At 39.0% G+C, this 25,308-nt stretch overlaps 1 protein-coding gene across 2 annotated transcripts in view; it reads right to left on the bottom strand.

Annotated features, from left to right (window-relative positions):
* Nucleotides 1-340: 340 nt before the first annotated feature.
* The window catches only part of tmem132e (transmembrane protein 132E), a 338,912-nt gene continuing 313,944 nt past the window's right edge, over nt 341-25,308 (bottom strand). For both annotated transcript variants that reach the window (XM_051402569.1, XM_051402568.1), the window contains exons 7-9: nt 21,868-22,147; nt 9,101-9,295; nt 341-4,886 (exon numbers count right to left, since the gene is read on the bottom strand). In XM_051402569.1, coding sequence (XP_051258529.1) covers nt 3,816-4,886; nt 9,101-9,295; nt 21,868-22,147 — 1,546 coding nt within the window. In that variant the 3' untranslated portion in view covers nt 341-3,815. The remainder of the gene's footprint in view (nt 4,887-9,100; nt 9,296-21,867; nt 22,148-25,308) is intronic.

The following is a 25,308-nucleotide window of genomic DNA, read 5'->3' as shown; positions in this document are numbered from 1 at the left end:
CTGGGGACGACTGGAAGTTAAAAAGACTTATAAACATCATAATTTGCGTTTCAAATCTTTTCACAAAATGTATGAAACCCATTATTTTTTTATATACTGTGTAAATCAAGGATGTGTGATTTGTTTTTTTGTTTTTTTACCAATTCTCCTTTGAGATATTAAGTGCCCAATAAGCCAAACTCCTTGAAGGTCAGCGTGCCTTCAAATATGAAGCTACTGAGGCTGAATTACTAATAAAATCCTTTCTGACATACAGCTTTATACTGAAGCCCAAAAAGTGCTTGAAAAATGCACAAAACATTCCACATCCCACTCTTATTCAGTCTTCAACACTGGAAGGTGAAGTAAAAATGACACAATGTCATTTGTGTATTTGCATTTTCTTTAGTACTTTACATATAACGGGAAAATACAAGGGTTTGTTTTCAAGAGAATACAGGAAATTTAACAGTGCTCTGTACATTAACATATTGTTGTGAGTGTAGTGGTTGCTTGGCACAGCTGACTGAGCCGTGCACATCGTGCACAGTTTTCCAAGGGGGGCAGAAAGGTACAATTCAAGATGTTAAATTACATGTCGTAAGAAGACTAAGTTTCTATTAGCAGCTTGAAGAAAATACAAAATGAGCAATATGTGTGCTGTCACCAAAAGCAGCATTACAAAAAAGACATCAAATACACAGAGGAAAGAGAAGAAGGATGTCAAAACGATGTGAAAAATAAAATCTTAAGATGCATCAATGGGCAAAATATTTACAAACTATGAGATTTAATCAATGGTGAAAAAAAACCATATGAAAACAGTGTGTAAAGCTGCTATTAGATACTTAATCTGTTACAAGTAGAGTCACCAGATTGGGCTGACCACATTAAAACTAAACAGCTAGGTTTAGTTAAGAATCCTACATTCATCCTGAGAAACCATCATTTAAAGTTAAAAACTGAAGCACTTCCAGCTGGCTGCCGCTTTTCTTAATTTCATGGCAAATCATGTTGATGCTGTGGCTGAAGGACGGGCTTGGACTGTCAAAAAAACGTTTCATCTTCTCTTTAGATGTCAACACAGATTGAGTAGTATTAAACACTAGAATCAGGTCATTATTCATTTCAACCACATCGAACAAAGAGAGGGCATGCAGTAAACCAAATCCTTAAAGTCCCAATCCAGGATTTATGAATATATCAAATGTGGGTCTATATACATGTATATTATATTGAAAGGTGTGGTTTACTGATGGAAAATAATCTCCTGGCAACTTTCTGATACAGTAAGTGAAAAATTAAAGCCTGTTTTGCTCCAGTATTTACAATGTTGCTGTAATCAAACCACTTCCATATCACATTTAACACTTGTGTTGAGCTGTCACATATGGTCAGTCAATGAATAAGGAGCTCAGGAAACACATTTTCAAAGTAAAAATAAAATATGTCTTTAATTCAATGTTTTGATCCGATATATAGCTGTTTTTTGTTTTTTTTTTGCACAACAGCGCTGCCTCAAGAGGAACAATTCTGGATTGGGTCTTAAATAAGGCTGTAGGGGCTGAAAAGCATGGCAATAAAATGTACATTTTCAATGACAGTTTTGAGCTCATGTTCATTATCACAACAGAAGGAGCAAGTAACATTAGTTTTCTCATAGGATCACTAAAATCAGTCAGTCAGTTAACATAAAAGAAAAATCCAAGCCCTTAGATGCAGTACAGAATTAAAGGAAAGTGACACGGAAACAAATTTTTATCTCATGGTTGCTTCATTAATCTTGAAAAGAACTTGTTTTATGTGAGATCAGAGCTGGAATAACATCAACCTTCAAAAGTCATCTCCAGTCATCCACTCTAGTATTAAAAGCATACGCTACGCTAACAGGGCAACCGCAATTAAAAATACTATTAGGCCTGCTGTCATCATGCTCTCAGTTACGACGTGTCTCGCTGGCTCGCAATGTTTTGGATGAAATCTCACTTGAGAGATATTTTATGCTCTTTCTATACCTGGCAGATCTTTCCTTTTTCTGCTTTAGTCTGTCAGTAAACCTTTAAAAGCTCAACACAGCAATTAACACTTTCTGCACAACAAAACCCGCGAACACCACCCACTTACTGTGTTGTTCTCAATCCCTTTGATTTGTCAAATAAGCCATTCAGCATCCTGAGATACTTTTACATGTTGTCATAACCACACCAATGGCAACCACACAGAGCATCTGCCAGTAGCAACATAACCGGTTTCTTTACCAGTGAGAGCTACTAGTCTCTCGTCCTATTCATTTCCTTCAGACAAACCACATTTGTGACCTCCAGATGTGAGTTCACTGGAGTAGATGAAACAAAATAGGGACTACATACATAGTTGAGTGTGTTTCTAAAAACAGCATGACAACATGAGATGGCCATGATTTAAATGATGGAGCAAAAATCAATAATTTATTCAGTTATCCTATTTTTGGGTGAATGACATTTCCTGCAGAGTTTAGAGGATCGTGTGTTCAGTGTGTATGTTTCAATGTTTCCGACTAGTACATTATACGTTTTTTATTTTGGCGGCCAGCCAAAGTTGAGGAAGGGAACTAAATCATCTGTTACAATTCTGATGCATAGCAAATCCCCATACTCAACAGTCAAATGCGATACCACTTTGTTAAAAAGCTACAAGTCTGTCATGACGTTACTGAGGGGAACCTTCTACTCACCACAAGACTATAAAATGTTCAAGACTTCAACCGGCTTCCCACTCTTCTAGGTTGGAGTAAGTAACTTGTTGAATGTTCGTGCGGGAGTCGACTCTGGCTCGATGCGGTATATACATATATTAGAGAGGAATGTCTGCGTGTATGTAGGCCTGACATGGCATGCGTGTAATGCATGATAACATATTTACTTTAGCAATGTGTATGAATGATTATATAATTACAATACAAACATTTACAAATTTGGAAAAAGTTGCTGATTGTGCCTCAAGATCCGCTTCCATGCAAAGAATGTTAGAGATCCTCACAATACATAAGCTCTTTTCTATTTATACCTCATGCTCGAGATCAGTTGTAGTATTTTACATCTTACTACACTGTCTCTAGCTGTAGTGAGAAAACAGGGTGCCCGCGCTGATATAAGAAGTGAACTGTGACAATTTTTATAAGGCATTAGATTTGTTCAGGACCAGGAGGACTACTAGTAGGGCACTGCTTTTGACTATCTATGAAATGTAGAAAAATGTACGGAATGAACATGAGTACAAATCATGAGTGTGCTGCACCAAGAACAACAATGAAGAAAGTTTCGCCATTAAAAGAACGCTTTTCCTACTTTGGCAAAAACAAAATTATTTTTTAACATAGCTTTCATGAGAGTCTTTGACAGTTTTTTGTTCATCAAAGGCCTCTTTGTTTGGAGTAGGTACAGTACTGCAGAGTCCTGCTGAGCCAGCAAAAAGCCAATACCAAACCTCTTCTACATTCCTGTCCATATCAGGCTTTCTCTAGACTCAAATCCTGAAAATAAGAGAGCTGGAGCAGCTCTCACATCTGGCCATGACTCAGCTTCCCAGCTAAACATGTTTCCTATAGCCAAGATTTACAGATTTCTCTGGTGATTAAGATCCTCTGGTCAAGTCTTTGGCTTCCTTGCATTCTCTTCTGTGTGAGCGTGTATGAGATTACAGCACTGTGCAAACTAAATGGAACACACCCTAACCAAAACAACAGTTGGCCTTTTAGTCTGTGAAAAATTATCTTTCACTTAGGTGAAAAAGAGAAAAATAGAAAGGAACATTTCTTTAGAAAGCTGAGAGGGGTACTTCACACTGCACCTCTTATCTCAGGCTATTTCTTTTATTCTGCGCATGTAATCATGCAGTTCCTCTGGGTCTTGAAAGCCCATATCCTGGCAAACCCACTGAATGTCCTCTTCATCTGCTATGGGGATTGAGTTATAGGGCAGCTCCTCTGTGGGAAGGGTGGTGAAGGTGGTAAACTTGACTCTCTTGCGCTTGGAGGTGGGTGAACTGGCCTCCTCACCGTTCTCTTTTGTAGAGCCCCCAGAGCTGCCATCACCCCGCCCATGTACCTGGCTTTGAACGCTAGTCTGGGAACTGCCACTGCTGTGGTGGTCCCCGTGGCAGCAAGTCTGAACGCCCTCCAAGGGGTTACTAGGACTTTCTACCTGCTGTGGCGACAGATCACACTGGGCTCTCAGTGGCTGGCCATTTCCCAGGAACACCCAATGGTGGGAATGGTCCATGTTGGCCTGACCCTCGGGCGGGATCCGCTTATGGCGGTATTTAAGCACGAAGACAATGCAGTTGATGAGAAAGACTAAGATGGCCAGACAGAAGACTCCCAGTAGAGCATACATGCCAATCTCAAGGTCGGTCATGTTACGAGGTGAATGCACAAAGTCGTCTTCCTCCTCTTCATCACTTTCAGTTGGTCGCTCCTGGTTGCTAATGGTGGGGAAATTGGTGTAATCAATGGGAACACTGGCAGGCTGCTCATTAGATGTCTCATAAATTCTTCCACTGATGTTCGGATCAATGATTGGACGCCTGGTGACAGGTGCCAGCTCAATCTCACCCTCTGTGGTTGCCTCTTCCTCAGAGTCTTCCTCTGGGCCAAAGCGGACCTTGACATAAACTGCAGCAGATGCGATGACGCTTTTGCGTTTGGTCTTCTGGCAGGCCTCGCAGATGGTCATCTCTACACGCACCATCTCGCCAGATCCCTCACCTTCTGCCACCACCACAGGCCAGCGTTGCTGAGGCTCCTGGGAAACTGACACAACTTTGTCATCCAGTGTGGAGGCATTGAGGTTGTAGTCTTTGGGATCAAAGTAAGTCAGAGTGGCGGCTGTGTTGTCACTGAAAAGCATCCAGACAGACAAACTGGCCTCCTGTCAGACAAAAATAAGAAAAATATAGTTTAGATTAGTAGTTTGTTCACACTATAAAAAAAACAACTTTTGGTTACTTCTCTTATTTTGTAACAACCCTGATCACAGTGTAAAGATTTGTTAGTATCCCAGGGTTGTCTGTCCTTGGACGGTTCTATTCACAATTGCAGTTATATGTCTTTGTTGTCTCTAACCAACCTATAGAAGAAGTAGGCAGAATTACTTGCAGATTAATAAGCTTCTCCAGTGTTTTCTAACCACTAGCTCATGAGAATTTGGCAAATTATAAAACAATACAAAATCTCTGCCAAATCTTTTAGTATAGTAGGTCCAAGAGCAAAATAATTAGTACCACTGTCTGTGTATGGGTCAAGATGTGTAACTATGCACCTAAACAGAGGGAATAAAAAAACTATTAGTGACTGATTATTAGGCTGAAAACCAAATAATGCAAGGGATTATTGTTTACTGGGGGCTTTGTTATTGTCACAACAAAAAAGCTGCATTTTCTTCTCAACATATTGAAAAGCTGTGAATATCTAAATCAAAAACAGAAAAAAAGTTGTCTATTACAAGGCAATGAAATTTTTTCTTTGATGTTCTACTTCTGCAATAAATATGGGTGGATTACCTTATTATCACAGTTAGTTGGACTATTTGTGCTAACGGATTCAAAACTTTAAAGTCCTTGAAATTAAATAATTGCTCCCTCAGCTTACTGAAAATACAATTCATGTGTGTTATATTGAGTGTGCCCGAAAATACTTATGGAGAACATTATGTGTCCTAAGGACAAACAAGTTCGGCATGTCTTCAAACATAACTGTACAGGGTTTCAAAGGTCTACCGGTAATGGTGCAGCACATGTTTACCCTTAGATTTTACTATTTATAATAGTGTCTTTCTTATCAAGATGAGAGACAAATGTTGGGCCAGAAACTGCTGTGAAGGACAGGTGGGAAAGGTGATAGCAATTCAACTCAAAGCAAAGTTTCATATAGTTGATTTAAAACTTGTTTGTATGTTTGTGTGAATGTTTTTATTTTTGCAACATGCTGTTTTAATATCAGAGTTCAAAAAGAGTTACAAAGCTGTGACTCTGCCTTGTATTTATATCTCTCCAAACAATATTTCAGCAGTTCACATCCCATTCTTTCATGGCACTGACCGTGATTTGAAAATCTGTTCCCAACTGAGCCTTTGAAGTTCTGGACCTGCTCCAATCCCTAAATCTCCAGAGCTTTTGTGAACATGTGCAGTACCCTGTGCTCAGTACAAGCCTTGACACGCACACAGACGGCCTGCCTCTGATGTGCACACCAGCAAACCACTTTCAAGCATGGAGGAGGAAGGGGTGGCAGGAATGACTGCGTTGTCCTGAAGGCTACAACGCAGCTCCGCTCTGCAGCACAGGCAGATAAGGAACATACAGCAGCAGCGTGTGCCTCGAATGATGAGCTCTAGTCAGTCTCTTCATGTTTGTTTTGTATTTTCTATCATTCTTTGCTGTCTATACTCCCCTAAAGAGAAACAGGATGAAATGACTAAATTCCTGCATGCTGGTTACCTGACAACATTCATTTGCCACAGAGTAAACCCCAACGCTGGTGTCCATGTAATCAAGGCTGTGTTTGACAGTCTACTTTGTTCACAGCTTGCTTACACATCAGCAACCAACCATGGAGAAAGGAAATATGTTGTCTTTAAAACAGTGTCTGACAGTTTTAAGCTCTTTATTTTGAAAAGGGCACATACACTTCAGGATAAAAAACCCTTTGGTCTGATTTGAGAGAAGCCTACTATGTTGTGATGATATTCCACTATGAATCAAACCAAGGCTTTGATATGGATGATTTAAATAATACATTGAATATGGCGTATCTGTTTGTTTATGAGCTGACACTGATACGAAAAGCCTGACATAGGAACAAAAAGACAATGAGTGGGTGTTTCAACACTGAGAAAACAATTGGCACATGTTTCTCTACAAGAAAGTTATGGATGTAGAGGAGGTGATTTTGTTTAGTCTGACGCAAAGTATTGTTCAGTTTTTTTGTCAAAGAAGGGAACGACAACCTGAAGACCCACTGGGATTTCTTAATATTATTCTGTGCATCTAGTTTACCAACCATTGACACACAATTTCCACAATGTAGGTATTTCATGTAATCTGTGCATTAGGAGGAAGTTCCTATCTTTAAGTTTACCACATTCTCTGATTTGTGCTTTATTGGGCAATATGTTTGGACGTAAATTGAACATAAACAGCAGGAATGATAAAATATGCATACGCATAAAAATATTCCTCCAGAAAAAAATGTCAGTGACATTTGCATCACCTTTAGTTGTGATAATACTATCCAGATTCATAAATATCTTATTAAGTTGCTCATGTAAGCGATAACAGTGAGTAAGTCATAAGAAATGGTTTATGATGAGCCTCCAAGTGCTGAAGCCTTTCAGTTCTGAAAATCTTGAACTTTGTCAAGTGGAAAAGAGAATGATGCAAAGAGACCTTGATTGTCCAACTCTCCCCATCCATAGTTTATGTGTTCATTCATTTCTGGAGTAATAGAGGACATTTAGAAAGTTTTCCTGTGAAACAGAATCAAATGGCTTGAAATAGCTCCAGTGCTCCTCTGAGAGCTTTGCCGGCAGAGGAATTGGCTGCCTTTTATGGCCCGGCCTTGGAGAGCACTTAGGACAATACATTACAATAATTAAATTTCAAGGTGGCCAAGAAGCGGAAAGCAAGAAAAATTGGAATTTAATGCTCGCTTCTCTCTCACTGATGCTTGATAGGGTTGTCGTTGCATTTTTAGCAACTTGCAGGCCAATGAAAGGGCAAAGCAGGAAAAGAACTCAGACACACGCACATACACACACTTCTCCCTAGGTGAAGCAGGGCTGCCAATTAATTCCTTACAGAGATCCTTATTCCTGTGTGAAGAGACAGTGGCAAAGAAAAAGCACACTTTCTGCTTTTTTTCCACCCAGACGTCTTCTCACTTCTCACTTGAGCAATAAAATCCATTTTGGGAAATGTATTTGGACATATCAGAAGTGTTTTGACAGGCTTGGCTAATATGGAGGTTGTGATAAAACAGCACCAAGGATACTTATTAGTTCACTGCAGCTGCCTTTATCTGGTGTCCTTGCTAACAATGCTGGCTGGAGCTTAAAAGATTTAGCTCAGAAATAATTTTATTACTCAGAAGTGAAACTAGTGCCTGCTTGTTGATATAGAGCCACTGAAGGGATTTGCAAATAAACTTCATTTTACCACTCTGGAGACAGAAATAAGGATACACATGGAGTACTAAGTATTAGTAAGGCATTACGTGCCAAAATGCTACATGTGCACATGAACTTACTATACTCACTAATTGGTGAGTGGTTCATTGCCACATTTAAGTGTATGAGGTAAATGGTATTAAGTTTAGATCTTAAGTAGGGATGCGGTATGTATCCCTCTCAGATGATTACATTTATCAAGATCCAATGCAAAACAATACAATACACTGTGATTCTCTGATTTAGTTGCAGTTAACTTGCATAAAGGTGTGTTGCTTGTGAACAACATAAAAAAAACATCAGAATTTCAAAATTCAGAATAGATCAAGAAAATTATGTACACTGCCAGAACAACAATAGTACTCAATGCAGGCAGAAGGAGGAGTGCAGAAGCTAACGTTTCCAATTTGGATGAATTTTTCAGAGAAATAGGGCAGACTAGGTTCCAGTGTCAGTTTATCATTTACCTCAGGTAGACGACTGATAACTTTATCGTCAGGGCACACGTAGCCTTCATAAATATGTAGCGAGGGTTGTGGTGCCACCTGCATATTATGATTCCATTGTGTGTTTATTCAGACTAAAATGCGCTGTAAATATTTCATGCAGCTTTGGACATGGTAGAGCGAGACATTTCTTTTTAGTGTGGGAATTTGAAGTCGCTATGTGATTGGGAAATGTATATTGTAAACTACAGTACACACACACACACGCACACACACACACACACACACATTATTTGTTACTAAGGACATTGCATTGCAAGTACCAGGAGAATTCATGACCAACCACAGCTCTAACCAAAAATAAAAGCTTGATCCTGATATGAGACCAGAGACTCTTGTATTAATACCACAAATATAAAGCAGATAGAGAACATGATTTCTCTTTTCTGCACCATGTGACATGTCATGCTGTACCTGTTTGGGAGCAGTGAGTGTCTGGACGCCAGTTGCCTTGGCCACCATGGTGTGGCTGTTGCCGGGGCTGGGCTGCAGTGATAGGGTCAGGCCTGAAATGGCGTGAACACGCATCTCCGTGATGGAAACCTTGTCGTCTGTGACCGAGAACGCCGACTCTCCCAATACTGCATCCACTGCCAGCGGCGACTCCACCTGCAGAGAAAAGATGCTCTTTTATTGTCTCTCCACATGACAGAGGGGCATCGTTTAAGTCCAGAATAGACAACAGCTTTATTGTCTTTCTGAAGCTCATAAAGCCCATGACAAGCCAATTTTGGATTAAAGTGCTTTGTGCTGTTGTTTGTTCCAGTGCGTCTTGGATCCATGTGTCAATGCCTCTCCGTCTATCATAGTGAAAAAACAAACAAAAAACCCCACTCGAGACGGAATCCATCAGCAACCAGACAACAATCCGGAGCAACCACCACACGCTTTCAAAGTGACGGTTAGCAGAAACACTTGTCCCCATCTAAGTGTCACTACATGAAATACCAAAACCATTTGAAGCTGGTCTCGCCTCTTTGGGTAATCCCAGGCTTTTGACAGGCCTCTGCACCCAGTACTTTGAGAACTTTTAAAAGATCATCATTTCACTTTGCAACTGCAACCAGAGGTCATGTGGGACTTGAAGTAAAGAGCCATTGAGCAAAGCAGTGGCCTTGTCCTCAGAATCAGATGGGGAAATCTTTTTCCCAAATAAAGCATGCTATGCTAGAGCAGCGGAGGGTTTGGTGCTCTGACAAGCTTCCCCAATCATCGTTAACTGAAACCTTGAAACGGCAAGCCAACTACATCCCCTAGATACGACTTCTTTTTCTAAACAATATCATTTAAAAGCCTTCAATTCGCCTGATTTATAATTTGATGTGAGTTGATGTTCATGTTTTAAAAATTTGGATTCAAACAGACAAGAACAATAAAAAGGACACGGTTCTCTACCTGAAGCCTTTAATATATCTCTTTATACTGTAAATGGAGCCTTGCTGTGACAGAAACTCAGTTGCCTCTTCCCTTGCACGGTTTCTACATCATTTGTCGTCCGTTGTTTTGTTTTTTTCCTGCCTTTGGCTCAGATCTAAGTGCCACATAATTCAGTGCAATAATTTGTCATGTTATTCGGTGCAATGTAATTTGTCATGTAGAGACTTGAGCCAAATCATCTGCGGAAACAGATGCATCTGCAGGTGTCTGGTTTTATTAATTTGGTCTCGATACATTATGATTTGGGTTCAAAATCATAAACCCCCTTAATAAAAACACATGCACACATAATCCGCACACACACACACACACACACACACACACACACACACACACACACACACACACACACACACACACACACACACACACACACACACACACACACACACACACACACACACACAGCAGAGGCCTGCCAATCTCTTTTTATTACAGCCCCTGTGGCTTGTACTCTTGTTCTACGCTGTTTAGTAGGTGATGGCTACATGACAGAGAGATAAACTACAGGGTTTGTATTATTTCCTTTACGTAATGGCATAGCTACGGTAGAAGAAATGAAATTGACCTGCAACACACCTCTGTGCAACTCATTTTAAAGCACTAGTTGTTCAAATATTCTGTAAAATCTGACAAAATAATCCTAACTCAATTTACTCAACTTTTTTCTGAAGCTTTTGACAGCATATAACTGTCCCCATCAATGAAATATGTCAGATTTTGTCAAAATATTATTACTAAGGTCAAGAATGAGCTTCCTGGTGAGGCTGCCCGTATTCTCTGCTAATACACTTTTGCTGTGTCCAGCAACATATTACGGTTTTCTTGCCACATAATTTGTTAGTGTTTATGACTCTCTGAACTCCTTGTAACCTCTGTGAGAAGTCCTGCATTGCTTTGATTAACATCAGTAAGTCATATTAAGCTCTCAAATGTACTTAAAAAATATGATGATTCACAGCCAACCCGGAGCAAACACAACACATAAAAGCATTACACACACAAGACAAGCCACTGCTATCGGGCGTTTCTGGTATTTTACCAACTGAGTTTTTAAGCCCTGATAATTGCATATTTATTAATTTTGAATAGTGTCCAGGCAGATGAGGGGCTCCTAAACTACGTGCCTGGAATTCTTCACACATTGTATCTGAAATAAAATATTTAAAAGTCAAGACTAACTTACTTTACCTTTTTCCGGATTTTTTGACTGTATCTGGGCACTCATGTCTAGCACTTCCTCACTTCAATGACACCTTCACTTTTTTATTTTCAGAGTTATGACATTTGTTCCAACATGATAGCTCACACTAATTAGATGGCTTGACGATCGCTGTCAAACTTTGTATTGCACAGCTACAAGAATGATATAATGCTCCTTGCTAATTCTTTTGCAATCCTTGCTTCTCTGTAGCCGTGAGTTAAGTGTGTCTCCTACAGCACCCAGCTTCCCTGCCCTTGATATTTTGCTTTATACATCTCGGCACAACACATTGTGTCTATATCCTGCAATAATATTAGAGTGTTATAAAGTTACAAAAGTATTCTTTAAAATTTTGCGCAGTAAAAGAAAGCAATCCTCTATACTGGTTAATGCTTAAGGGCTAGAAATATGAGAAAAAAATGCTTTTATGCAGAGACAAAATTCTGCAATAAGGTTCCACTTCCAAATGCATATTGTTTGGGTGTGATGGATTAATGTGCCAGAAAGGAGAGTTATGGTTCACTGGGCACCACACAAACACGTGCACATGCAACCAACCACACACGCATACACATTAACATACGGATGCACACACAGTGTGCATGCACAAACCCCAAGGCATGACAGTAAATGCATCAGTAAACTTTTAAAGTTTTCATGAGGACAACTCAGTTGCATGATGGATCACTCTCTCTACAAGATCTTTTTCTGCTACAACAAAAATCTTTGCATTAGCTTGATTGGAAAAGTTTTTATTTCTAGGAATGAATTCAGTTTAAGAGGGGTCTAAATAAAGATAAAGACCATAAGTCATTTTATGAATTGTAAGAGAGGTGAAAGATGTGTCCTGAGCAAAAACGAGTCAGTTTCTGTGTAAAAACAAGTCTAAACATAAATCCTACTGAGGTCAGAGTGAGTACGACTCCGCCAGTGAAAACTGTTTGCTCACAATTGATTTTCTGCTATTTCACGTTCTATTCCACTGTGGCTGATATTTTCACAGGCCAATTTAAGTGACTAAAAAGAAAATCTAATAGTATTAAAATCAATATTGGCGACTATGTACAAATGTCAAAACACAATTCAAAGATACACCACAATGTACATTGATTGTCTAAACTAAAAAATTTAATCACAGAAACTAATCTTGTTCGAGGTTATGGGCCATGCTGGAAACATATCGTCGTGTAGGCATATATTCCTGAGCTGTCATGTATCCAATTTCAGGGATATTTAAGAAAAATCACTTTGTCACTACAGACTGCGAGCTGCAGTGCAAGTTTGGTATCAAAACTTGAGCTATTTTTGATGCTCGAGTTTGCACACCTAGACCCTCAAAAAACACATAAACCTGTTTTATGCATGTTATACTTGTCTATAGATTTTTTTTTGTACCTAACCAGAACCTGTTAAATAAAACAGTGTTTGGCAACATTACAGAAACATCATAGAAATATGAAATAATAAAAAAAACATATTTTATTTTAAATCAATAGGCAGCCAAGCACAGATTGGGAAAGGAGTGATACACAGTTATATTTATAGGTATAATGTCTCAGAGGAGTTCCCACCCACAGTTACCAAAATTTAAAAAGAGGCTTGAATGTGGAGGAGAAAGACTTTGAGAGAAAACAGAAAATGATTCATGATTCAATCCTTCATATAATGTGCAACTTCAAAGTGTGCCCATCTCCATGAGAGATACAACCAATAAGAAAACAAAAAGGGCCGGTCGCAGCTTACTACAACCCATATTTATGTTCATAGTTAGATGGAAACCTATAGTGGCCGTAGTAATAATGACAGGAGTAAAGGAGGAAGTCAGATGACACAGTCAGTCAAGAGGTCGGGGTCGATGGGTCTGTCAAACACAAGACTTTCATCCAGGAGGCCGCTGTTCGTGTGAAACCAAAAGTCAACGTTGACTTATTTTACCTCAACATAACATACTTAAGTTATGTAATGTACTTAACTTACTTCACATACGAAATGTTGACTTTTGGTTTCAAATGGGGCACCAATACTTATTTTAACCCAAACCACAACCTTTCCTTAAACCTAACCAAGTGGTTTTGGTGCCTAAACCTAACCAAACTGTGACCGTTTTTTAATGTTAACCATGTGATAACGAAGTTTGAGGAAAGTCCAGTTCGCCTGGCACTTGTACTCTCCATATGTTGTTTTGGGAGTCATTGGCGATTGACCTATTCAGGTCTGGGGATGTGTTGTGAGATGTAACCTGCCAATAATTCTTGTGCATGTGATTTATGAATATGTATCAGTCTTATTGCTTGGTGCTGTTATTGGCATTAAAGTGCAGCAATGTTAAAAAGGGAAATCGCTTTCTCCTGCCAGCGTATTTATATGATGAGGTATAATTTGTGAATCTGCACATGCTGGACAACAACATATATTTTAGCAACTAGTCTGGTCTCTTCTCACCATCATCAGAGAGTAACTTAACACCAGGTGAATATCTTGTTTTTGCTGACCCTTTATTGGCTGAAGTTCTCATCCTGCTACAGTGAAGTGTAGAAGTGGAGTGCTGTCAGCCAGCTGTGGTGTTGGTGTGTGTGGTCAAACTTTCAAAAGGAAGAAGTTAGTGAAACCATGCTTTTCACCTTGGTGTTAAATTAATCTCAAAACTTTTAGCACACTACCATGGTTGGGAGAGCAATGCTTTTAAAGGGAATGTCAGGAACTGATCTGATTTATGTCAGCCCTTTCCCAGTCATAACTTCCTCCTAATTTAAGGCATTTTACAATGCCGACTTTGATCAAAGAAGTGTCACTAATCCGTTGGTTACACCTAGGTTTTATACCAAGCACAGAGTATGCCTTGATTCACTTAAACGGGAATGTCTTTAGGGTATTCTCCTTGTATTTAAGTGCTAAGTTCAATCATGAACAATTCTGCTCTTATGTGCAAATGAATAAGCTTCACATTTTCGTTGAGAGTGAGTGTAGCCAATGTGATCTGAGAGTCTGTATTTAATTACAAATACATTTTCATTGTTTGCAGATGAAAATAGTTCAGTATGACTGATGATTGTTATGGTTTTGGCCTTCAAGTTACTTGAAACAAACACCTTTAATGCTATTAATAAGAGCACAGAAAGATTGGTCGGTGACAAGGTTCCTAGTAAAAAGAGCCTCTGTATCACAAGAACTATGTCTCAGAATAACTGTTCAGAAAGTCAAATATAGGAAAACAAGGACCGCAATGGTCACAGATGATCATTTCTTCTATTTGCACTGATGCCGTCTTATGTTTTTAAAATGATACTTGGGGAGACCATTTCTGGCACTTGCAGAGGGAAATTAGGCTTTTGTCACATTAAAAATGAAAACCCATGAGGAAGATTTTCTCCCCGACTGTTATCAATTTGTGATGTTTGTGATGTATTCCAGGGTGTATTTGCTGATGAAGTGCTACAATTTGTCTTTTTCGTTTTCCCTCAGATTGCCTCATTTTCTTTTATCACAGTCAGTGATTTCCTAAGTTTTCCACAATGTTGGCGGAAAACCCCGACAGAACGCTCTGGGACGTGCTGCACCCAGTAGGTAGAGTGTTATTGATTGTGATAACATCAGTAACTGGATAAAAGGCAAAAGATAATGACTCCAAAATCCACATACAAGATAATGTGGTTGGGTTTTATTCTGGTGTCTTCTCTATTTTATATAAATTTACCATGTTCACCATTTTACAGTTCAGGCTTTTGACAAATACAACTTTCTTACCTAATGGTGGTGAAGTTAAGAGTTTACCAAAGTTATTATAATTCATCCTGAGAGGGGCATGAATGTCTGTATCCAATATCATGGCAAATAACCCAACAGTTGTGGAAACATTTCACTCAAAACCGCCCTGCTGGTGGCACTAGAGGTTAAGTCATTTAGGATTCATCCTCTAGGGATCATGAATGTCATGTTAAAAATGTAACAATCCATCCAGTAGTTGTTGAGATATTTCAGTGTGGACCAAAGTGGTGGACCGATCGACCACAACTGCCATCAACTGAGCCCTGCTGCTAGCATGGCTAAAAATATGTCAAGACTAATTTTGTCTGGAGATTCACTATGACGATAACCTGCAGTGGATGTCATGTTTTGACTGTTTATCCTCTTCATTTTACATAAATAAATAGCTGACAACACTTGAACTTCATTGAAATTCCCAGGAGCACTTTAATCTTTATTATTGTTTTTTTTACTGTATTTATTATTTGTTTTATTTTAAATGATTTGCCCCAATTTGAAATACCTACTTCTGTAGCAGTCCTTGTCACCGCAACTCTATACTGTTGTGTAGAGCGCCATGTCATCACTTTTCACCTCCACCAAGTAATGAACTTCACTGGGAGGGTGTAACACGCAGGAGGTTCAGATCACCCTCCCAAATTACCATCCACACCACGCAGACACTATGACCAGCAGAAAGAGTTGCTATGTAGAAACATGGGTAACACTTTATCTGGATAGTCCACCTACAGATAGCTTATGTGCAACATTTCCACTGTTTTTGTGTTAACAGATAATCTACTGTATAGTATATATATATGTGATAATTTGTGAACATACCCTAATCAAGATGTTTTTTGGTGCCTAAAAAACTTAATCACAGTGGTGTAATATCAGAAAATGGCTGTTGAAACTCAGCTAATAAAATAAAAGCTGTTGAAATGTTACTAATACTCAGATATAAACTCTATCTGTAGGCGGAGTGTCAAAATAAAGTGTTAAACACGATCCCTTATTGGCTTCCGACCTGTGAACACTGCTAATTGTGTCACACAGTCCTTCTTATTCACTGTGATTTTAAGAATAGGCTATTAATGTTACATCCATCTGTCCTTCATTTAATTTCCTTAATACTTAGAATCTTGTGGCAGGGTTTATTTAAAATCCTAACTGGACAAGGACAAAGGTGGTGACAAAGAAAAATATTCTTGAACTGCAGTCTGTACTTTTTCCTTCCGAAATGCTTTCTACCCTTCAAAAAAATGTAACAATTTGGAATGAATATTGATTCATAGCTACAGCAAGTAATCGATGATGAATGTGTTCTATGTCTGTCTTCTCCATTTTTGTCTGCGAGCAAGGAGAGGTCATCTGTAGTTGTGTAGCTCCTTCCAGGCCAGCTCCCAGTGGAATTTGTCACCGGTGCTGCAGGCAGGGGAGGTGAAGTGAAGCACGAAAGTAGTTACACTTTACATGTTCTTCAACTAGGAGCTCCTCTATCAGTCAGTGTTGAGCTTTCGGTTGCGTGTAGCTGTGCGTGGCGACGTGTTGGTGGCCTTCACAGGAAGTCGCGGCACTGATGCTTAAGGCAAACAGAGGATCAATGATGAGCCCAAGCAGCAGATTGACACTGACCGGCGGAGTTTTGTCACTAAACATGGGTGAGCACTCACTCATGCTAGTGCATATTACTTGCATCACGCTACATTATTGTCTCCCTACTACACTCTACGCTTCTCTTCTCAAACCTTGCATTCAATAAATCATACTTTTGGTGTGCAGGGCAACACAATATCAGTGGAAGATTTATTCATGCAAGCCGTAGATTTCATGGATACCTTATGCTGTCTCTTGTAGCAGAAACACACCTGAGGACAATAAGTCACCTTTCAGTCAAAGAAGCATTTTTTTTTTGTTGCATTGAACAATTTGTGCACTAAAAGCTATGCCCTATTTTACCACAGGTGACTTCAGGAATCTGCAGAAGGCAATTTAAGCTGTAAGTTAGACTTTCATTATGCTTTATTACTCTTAAAGTAACTCCAGCTGGTTAAAAGTTAAAGTTGCACTCTTAGAGATTTTATGTAAAAGTGCACCTAAATTACAAAGTTGAGAAGCAGTAAGAAGTATGTAAGTATGTTGCGTCCACTAATTGAGACACTGTAGATTCACACTGTAAACTCCGAAATGTCTTTCGCCTGATTAGGAGACTGGTGGGAAATCTTATCAAACAGAATGTGACATTACATGAAGCAGGCATATTGAAAGCACTTCACACTTTTCTGAAATTCAAACCGGTTTTTCGTGCTGCCACCTGGGACCGCCAAAGTGTGGAGACAGCTAGTGTAGTTTTATCTTTGTTTTTAAGAAACACACACACAGATTCACTCAGTTAGAATTTCTCTTTGTGTAAAAAAGAAAATAGAATAAATAACACACTACTTGTACAGTTTGTGGTAATGAAGTCAAAAACAGTTCACCTTGATGTCTTTGCCCCGGTTGCTGTATAACCTTGTTTGCTAAAATGATAAGTAGCACACATATGAAGCATGTGACAGACTACATCAGTTACCAACATACCTGCGTACAACATTAATAAAGAAAACTCCAAACAAAATACGATTTACTATTCAGAGGGAGAGCTTTAGCAAATTGATCCATTTTTTCTGGACCTAAGTGACAGATCAATTTAGTCTGGTTACGCTTTGACTTCTACAAGCTCTAGCCTTCATCTTTCAGAAATGATGAGCATTTTTCATTATACTTTCCATCAGTGTAATTAACATTGACGAGCACCGAGATGTATCCTGCCTCTTTATGCTTGTTTGCACAAAACGCAAAGTGCTTCTCTTCCAAGAGGATGAACTGATGAAATACAAATGTAATACCTCTTGAAACACCGTGAAAAAAAATGAAAACATGACCCTCGCTTTCAACTTTTAACATCCTGTAAACTTTCAGGCAATTACACAGCTTCCCACATTGCAAAGTAAGTGGGCGCAACAGCTGCAAAATAAACCTCTGCACCTCCCCACTGCAAGGCAAGGGTTCCCTCGACAGGTACACAGCCTTGCAGAACAGTCTGCCTAGAGTCCCTGATAGTCGATCCAATAAAAACAATTACTTTCTTGGGAGACATTGTGAACTTTATTAGACAGATCAAAGTATGAAGACGCTGAAAGAGGGTGAATGACCCATGACAAATGTCTTAGGTCATAAGACATTGCTCTCGCATATGTGACATCTTGGTATCGAGGTTGTGATGTGTGGGATTTAACACATGAAATTACGAACTCATGTATGTATTTTCACGCCACATCATGTATGTATGGCCTTTATTTTGATGTTGAATTTTCAAATGTATATTATAAGGTCAGTGCTTATAGGGATTGAATGTTTGATTGTTTGGTGAAACAGTGAGTGCAAATGAACTTTGTAAAATCCTTATATTATCTTCTCACTTACAGATTTTTATATATTATGTAACTCTCATGATGATGTTTAAAGGGTCTGACCATCGTATATAATGTATGTGTGGGTGGAACTTGTTGTACTACATATTCACTCAACAAACCTCCAGCTCATGCTTTTTTTGTTATTCAACAGACACAACTTCTCAATATTTCCATTTAAATCACATAGTAATGTTAAAATTTAAATAGAGATCAATTAGTTAGACACATACTAAATTGTTTAGACATCTTATAGTAAATATTTAACTATAATTTTCCGGTGAGGTAAAAAATTACATAGCTAAGACTCAAATCTATTTTTATTCTCTGCCTGTCTTTGGAAGAGTGGTTTGATGTTTGCAGATATTAATGAAATGATCTCTGATCAGAGGACTGCCCTGAATTCTGCCCAAGTCTGGCTTTTCACTTTGAGAAGCAGCCATTGTTCAGAAATCCTCTGGATTAAACCCCCCAACTCCCACCAGGTTTGGTGAATTATTAGAAAGTCGTCATTCTGCCTTGTAATCACAGGACATACACATACCTTTTACAGAATAATTAAGATCTCTTTGAGATAAAGATCATCTTTGAGAGATGATCTTTATCGTTTCACCTTTAAACCTCAGATATTTTCTTTTTTGTGTCTTCAATTAAACTGACCTGTCAATTTTAAATGAGAAATACTTTAGTCATGCAAAACTCCCCAACCATCGTTCCAAAAAGAGAGAAATCCTATGACTGGCGGGAATATTGAACTAAATGGACAAAAGCTGCTCTTTTCTTTCATGTTCATGAGCTAGTGGACAGTTTGAATCAGTCCCCTAAAATTCAAAGACTGATTCAAATCCTCTGACACACTAACAATTTCAGTAAGAGGACCATTGTTGAGCTACACACTGTTCATTTTCAGAAAATCAGCATAATAATATCACAGTTTCAGTCATTGTAAAATGGGCTCTGCGAAATTGGGCTTTTTACTGTAACTTCTTTGTAATTTGAGTTTTGTAAGCCATCAATCATTCATATTGAAAGGATAATGATTCTGAAGAGATCTAACTTCTCTTTCAACATTAGACTTTAAGGGATTTCTTAGGTTGCCATGCACATTTTATTTCTTCATTCACACCTGCAGGGGAGGAGGCAGCTGGAGTTTTAATTTGGTCAGTGACCAGTGATCCTTTGCCTTAAATATAACAAAGTAATGCTCTGCTGGGAACTTTGATGTATAACTGAGTGAATGAGGAATGACCTCCACCTGTGATACGCATGTCATTCCACCCACTTTGGTCCAGACTGATATATCTCAATTGTCGTTGGATTGCTATGAAATTTTGTACAGACAGTCATGTTACCCAGAGGATGACTCATAAAAACTTCAACGATCCTTTGATTTTTCATGTATCCACTGAGACATCTCAGCTACTACTAGATGGATTAGCATAAACTTTTGTACATTCATGGTTCCCAGATAATGAATTTCTTCGGTGATACCCTGACTTTTCCAAGATGTTCACATTTGTGGTTTTGAGTGAGGCGTCTCGACAGCTATTGCATAGATTGCCACATAATTTGGTACGCACATTCATCTCCCCCTAGGGTGAACTATAATGTTTCTGATCCCTTACTTTTCATCTAGTGCCATCATCCGGTCAAAATTTTAATTAGTCAAATATTTCTCAAATATTTCTGACTAAATATTTACAAAACTAACTACCTAACTAACTATTTGAATTTGCTGTACCTTGGGTTTTAATTAGCAAATGTTAAAAAAACGCTAAACTAAGATGATGACCATGGTAAACATTTCACCTGATTGACATCAGGATGTTGGCTTCTTCAGTTAGCATGCTGACATTAGCATTTAGCTCAAAGCACCAGAACATGCAATTTGCTAAGATAAAAAGGGAGCCTGAGGGCCACCTGATGAAAGACCCATAGTTTTATTTCTAGATCACTGTAATCCAATTACATTAGTTTTTACTAATCTTACATTTCCTTATCAGCCTTAGCATGTTGTTGTTGTCTAAAGCAATCCATAATAAAAGTTGTTTGATGGATGAAATCTTTTCTGAACACCTTATTTATTTATTTACAAGTCAGTGTGACAAGTTACGTCTGGTGGTAAATTGATGTATAATTATTCATGCCCTTCAACAGATTACAAATGATACATTGCTCATTTAAAATGATGGATTGGCGACTTATATCTTTCCTGTCTATTTCGCCATCATCAGAGACATCAATCAGGCAACTATTCTTTCTCCTGACAGGCTGAAACTGTGATCTTTCATGGTGATCAAAACTCTCACCAACCGTTACTTCTCTCTGTCCCCATAAATGACCAGTGAAGCGTCGGTAAATCACTGCCCAGCAGTCATAACTTGTGCCGCTTCCTTTATAAGGACTTTTGAACCTGTCTCGGCTGATGCATTTATATGCGCTTTACGTCAGGGAGCTCTTTTACTTGAGGGAAGTGGACATCAACAGCCGCATACACTTAAGATTAAGAGTTTTTTGGTTCACTACAGAAGGTGAACAAGTATTATTCATAGTTATATAGGCCATTTTTACTAGTGATAATTGTACTCCCCAAGTTCATTTCTAAGATTTGGGAACATAGTTAACAGAAACACAAGCAATCAAACTATCAGACAAGTCTTAAACAAACCCCCAGGTGAGCTATCTTACTTTGAAGAGAAAACAAAGATGAACTGTAGAATTACTACCCACACTTTGTGTTGCAACCATCCATCACAGTTTATCGATCGTCTTCTGGGTTCAACTTTGATCTACCGTAGTTTCCTCACTTTTCTTGTGTAATGAAGGATTATTACAGACATTTCAGGTGCACTCACTTCAGATAATCTGGCTAAAGTTTTGGCTTGTTTACAACCTGTCTGATTGCCAGACTGCTCGTTTTTCTTGCCCCCGTCTGACTTTGTTAAAGTAGCTTCACTGTGTTCCCAAATTCAGCAATATATTTTGGTAAAACAATTTTATCACAAGCAAAAGAGATGATGGCTAAAACTGCGGAACTCAAGTTGTAATAAACCTGCATTATCCTTTATTATCAAGGCATCAACAGTCTCTAAAAGAACCAGCTGCCAAGAGCTGTTGTAAACTCAGAAAGAGTAATGAGCTCTAAGTTTTAAATCTTTCTTCCTCATCTCTTTAACTCAATCTTCATTTTGTGTGTGGTAACTGTGGAGGGCACATTCAAGGAACACCATGTCTTATTTCGCGCTTCTCACTCAGATGCATCATTTGTCATCACAAGACACTTCATTTTTCACTGCTGATTTATGTGATATCTCAGCATTGAGGCGTGAAGGCGGACAGTTTACCTTCAGCACAGTGGATCCCAGCTCCAGACCCACCAGGACCGTCCTGTCCACCAACTCAGCTATCCTGGGGTCGGCCACCTTCAGGGAATCCTGGACCAGGTCTGTGACATCAACCTGCCAGTCGGGCCCCAGCATGGTGATGACCTGGTCGGTGCCCTCTGTGGAGGTGGTGTGGAACTGGGTCAACACCTTGACGAGGGCCCGCTGGTACTGCAGGGTGCAGCCTCGACTCACCCTGCGCTCGTCGTCTTCGTCATCTGCGTCACTGTCTCTGGTGCTCCTTGGATGGAAAGAAGGGGAAAAATAATTAAAATGGAGAATGAAAATGCAGCAAATAAAATAGCAGTGCTATCCTAAACCACCCATGAATGTGTTGGGTGCCAAGTTTGGGCAGCTGTGGAGTTTCCTGCAAAAAAGGTAACTAATGTGAAAAACTTGAGAAGCTAAAGTCACCACCAAGAATTGGCCAAATGTGTCTGAAATTGGCTACCAAAAAGACTGAGAACCCCTCATGCACAATGTTAAAAAGTTAAAACCATCACCAATCATAACTTGTCACTTCTTTAAACCGAGCAGCTGCTGCTAAATTATGCTCAGCCCTGTGGCATGATGCTACGTCTCAATTTGGGCCTTCTGTTCTTAAGGGTCTCTACTCATTTTATAATTTGACATCATAACACTGATGAGAAACTCGGCACCACTCCACACAAATCTATCACATTGTCTGATCTAATGTAGTGGCGATGAGGAAAAAGTCCTCCGAGCCAGCAGGAAAGGAATGATAGGCACCAAAAAGCAGATTTTTGGACTGATGCCCTTCTTATTTCACAGGAGCCCTGGGCAGCAGGGTTAAACATGCCAGGTGCATCCCCCACCGAGCGCAATCTGTTCTACAACAAGATGTATGAGTTACCCAACTTCCCTCAGCAGGCTTGACAATCTGCCAGATCCCACTTAAAAAGCAGTCCTCTGCTTAATCTTAGCTTTGAATTAACTAACTGAATGACTTGAGATTCAGGAGAGGCAGCAGGGCTGCCAGCCACCGACAAGGTATATATCCCACCCATTGAATCAAGGAACAGGTCCGATTATTAGGCTAAGCACTTCTGTCCTGGAGATATCATAAAAGCTCAGAACACACTGACTCAACAGCAAAATGCATTGTTACGTGTACTTTTTCCACCTGTCCTACCAACTGGGTTTGATTATTGTTAGCAAACTACCTTTAAACACCTCATCATTCCCTCAAAAACTTCATCACTCTGCTCTAGTGATAACTTTGCACTGGCAGGTTATATGATGTTTAGGAATAAAAGGGCCCCCCATAACGCTTCCATGGGTCATTGGAGGTACCCGCCTGTAGTTGTTCATTCAAGCAACTTTAACTTCACCTCATGAACCTCTTTCACTCTGATTAAGCTTGGGTCAGGGACTTATCACATCTGTGTCCATGGTTGGTTGAATTTGTTACTTTGAAATTAATAAAAAATGCAAAGCTCTTTCACAGTCACTGTGTGATTTTGTAACAATGTGGCAAAGCCACTAGGAATCCAATACTATGGAAATTATTGCCTTGACAGGTGAAAACTACAGAGATGGCGAGTAAATGTCTGATTACATTAGTCAGTGAAACACGCATTGCATTAGTGCAAACTGCATGTATGCAGTCAATGAAATATTAACACAACAAATAGCATAATATCAATAGCACGTATCTGCAAGTAGCATTACAACAACCTGATTTTACTGAAGCAATTTAGCAATTTGGGGGTTCTTGTATATGGATTCTGTCACAAATATGAATTCATAAATATTTAAGGATAATAATAAATAAAATTCTGCTCTAATTTAAAACTGTTTATGCAGGCTTACATGCCTCTAAAAGTTGCATACCTGCATGGCCTTAACGAGTTCTAAAACCCTTATAATTGTCCACAGTTCAGTATGCATCATTGTGCTTGTGACTGGACCATTCTGTGCTATTGATGGAAAGTCAAATTATAGCTCATAACTAGCAGAAAAAAGTTATTCATCTTAAAACCAGGATCAGGGAACACCACAGTAATAATAACAACAACAATAATAATAATAATATTAACTCAATTAATGAACAGTTGTTCGCAGTGTCACTTCACAACAACACGGTTAAGGTTGTTAAGGTTGAAGTTTACATGTTTTCCTTGTTGCCTTTGTCTGGGAGACTCCAAGTTACTCATAAATGTGAATGTGAGAGTAGATTTAGGAATTTGTGAGTCTTATGGTGGTAAAGATTTGGATGCATAGACAGTTTTTAGAGTAATCAAATAACACTGAGTTAATTTAAAATCAAAACTGTTTCTCATTATGTGAGGTTACACGCTTCTGAAAGCTGCATATTTGTCGCATGAATGGTTATTCTTTAATTAATTTTTTAAAAACAAGCAAATTGGCCACGCATTTTAGAATGCATCATTCTGGGAGAGAATTTACCATTTTTATGTCAAAACAAATAAATAGCAGAAAATAAGGAAAAAGATAATCGTCCATCATTACAAACTGGGATCAGAGAAGGGAAGTAAAGCTTAATAAAATATCCTTTGGCAAATATTAAAAAAATAAATAAAATCGTTTTTTTAAAGGGGAATTTCACCAGTTTTATACAAGAAGTCAAGTCATTATGACTATATCAGCCTGTGAAAACAACTGCATAATAGTTTCTGAGGCTCTTTAGGAAACAATGTTCAGAAAACAAGCCCTGATTATGCATTATGGGAAATGTACGATCCAGTGCTTTTGGAGTTTGATTACTAAGGACTAAAAGTCAGGATATCCGGTCTTCTGCCTCATCAATTTTGACCATTAATTTTCTAAAACTGTCTTGTGTCCCCCACTTTAAAAAAAAAAAAAATGCAAAACTATATAGCTGATAAGATTTTAAGAAAGTGCAGTGACCCGAAACCAACAAACCTAATCAAAAGAAATTGCCTGATGTTTTTTTTATCATCTTCAAAAGTAAACTAAAACTAATCTTAGGTACTGTATTGTGCACTTTTCTTCCAGTTCACATTAGCTCTCTGGCCTGAACGTCATCTGGACTTAATAGTGTGGGCCTGTGTGTGTAGGAGACTGACAGAGTTGCTTCAGGACATGCACTTGCTGCTATACTCAGGTAAGCAAGTTAACTCCACAGCAGACACTGAGACTGCACACTCAGTTACTCATTCAGTTAAAGGTAGAGAAAAACCCAATGAGACAGTAAGGCTCTCTCTGTCTCTGTCAAGGAGTTTCACAACTCTTGGCTCAGGTCAGTGAAAGTTTACCTTCCTGAGTCTGTACCTGAAAATAAGGTTGATATTTTTTCTCCCCCAGAAGAATATTGTCTGTTCTTATTAGAGTCTCTGATACAACCGTACAAGCTGAAGCTTCAGTGCACACGGGCTGCCCGCCCGATTACACTTTCTT

Source organism: Dicentrarchus labrax, unplaced genomic scaffold (genome assembly GCF_905237075.1).
Source record: "Dicentrarchus labrax unplaced genomic scaffold, dlabrax2021, whole genome shotgun sequence".
In the NCBI taxonomy this organism is placed as follows: Eukaryota; Metazoa; Chordata; class Actinopteri; family Moronidae; genus Dicentrarchus; species Dicentrarchus labrax.
Note: the sequence above shows the minus strand (reverse complement) of the source record. Positions and strands in the feature narration are given on the sequence as shown.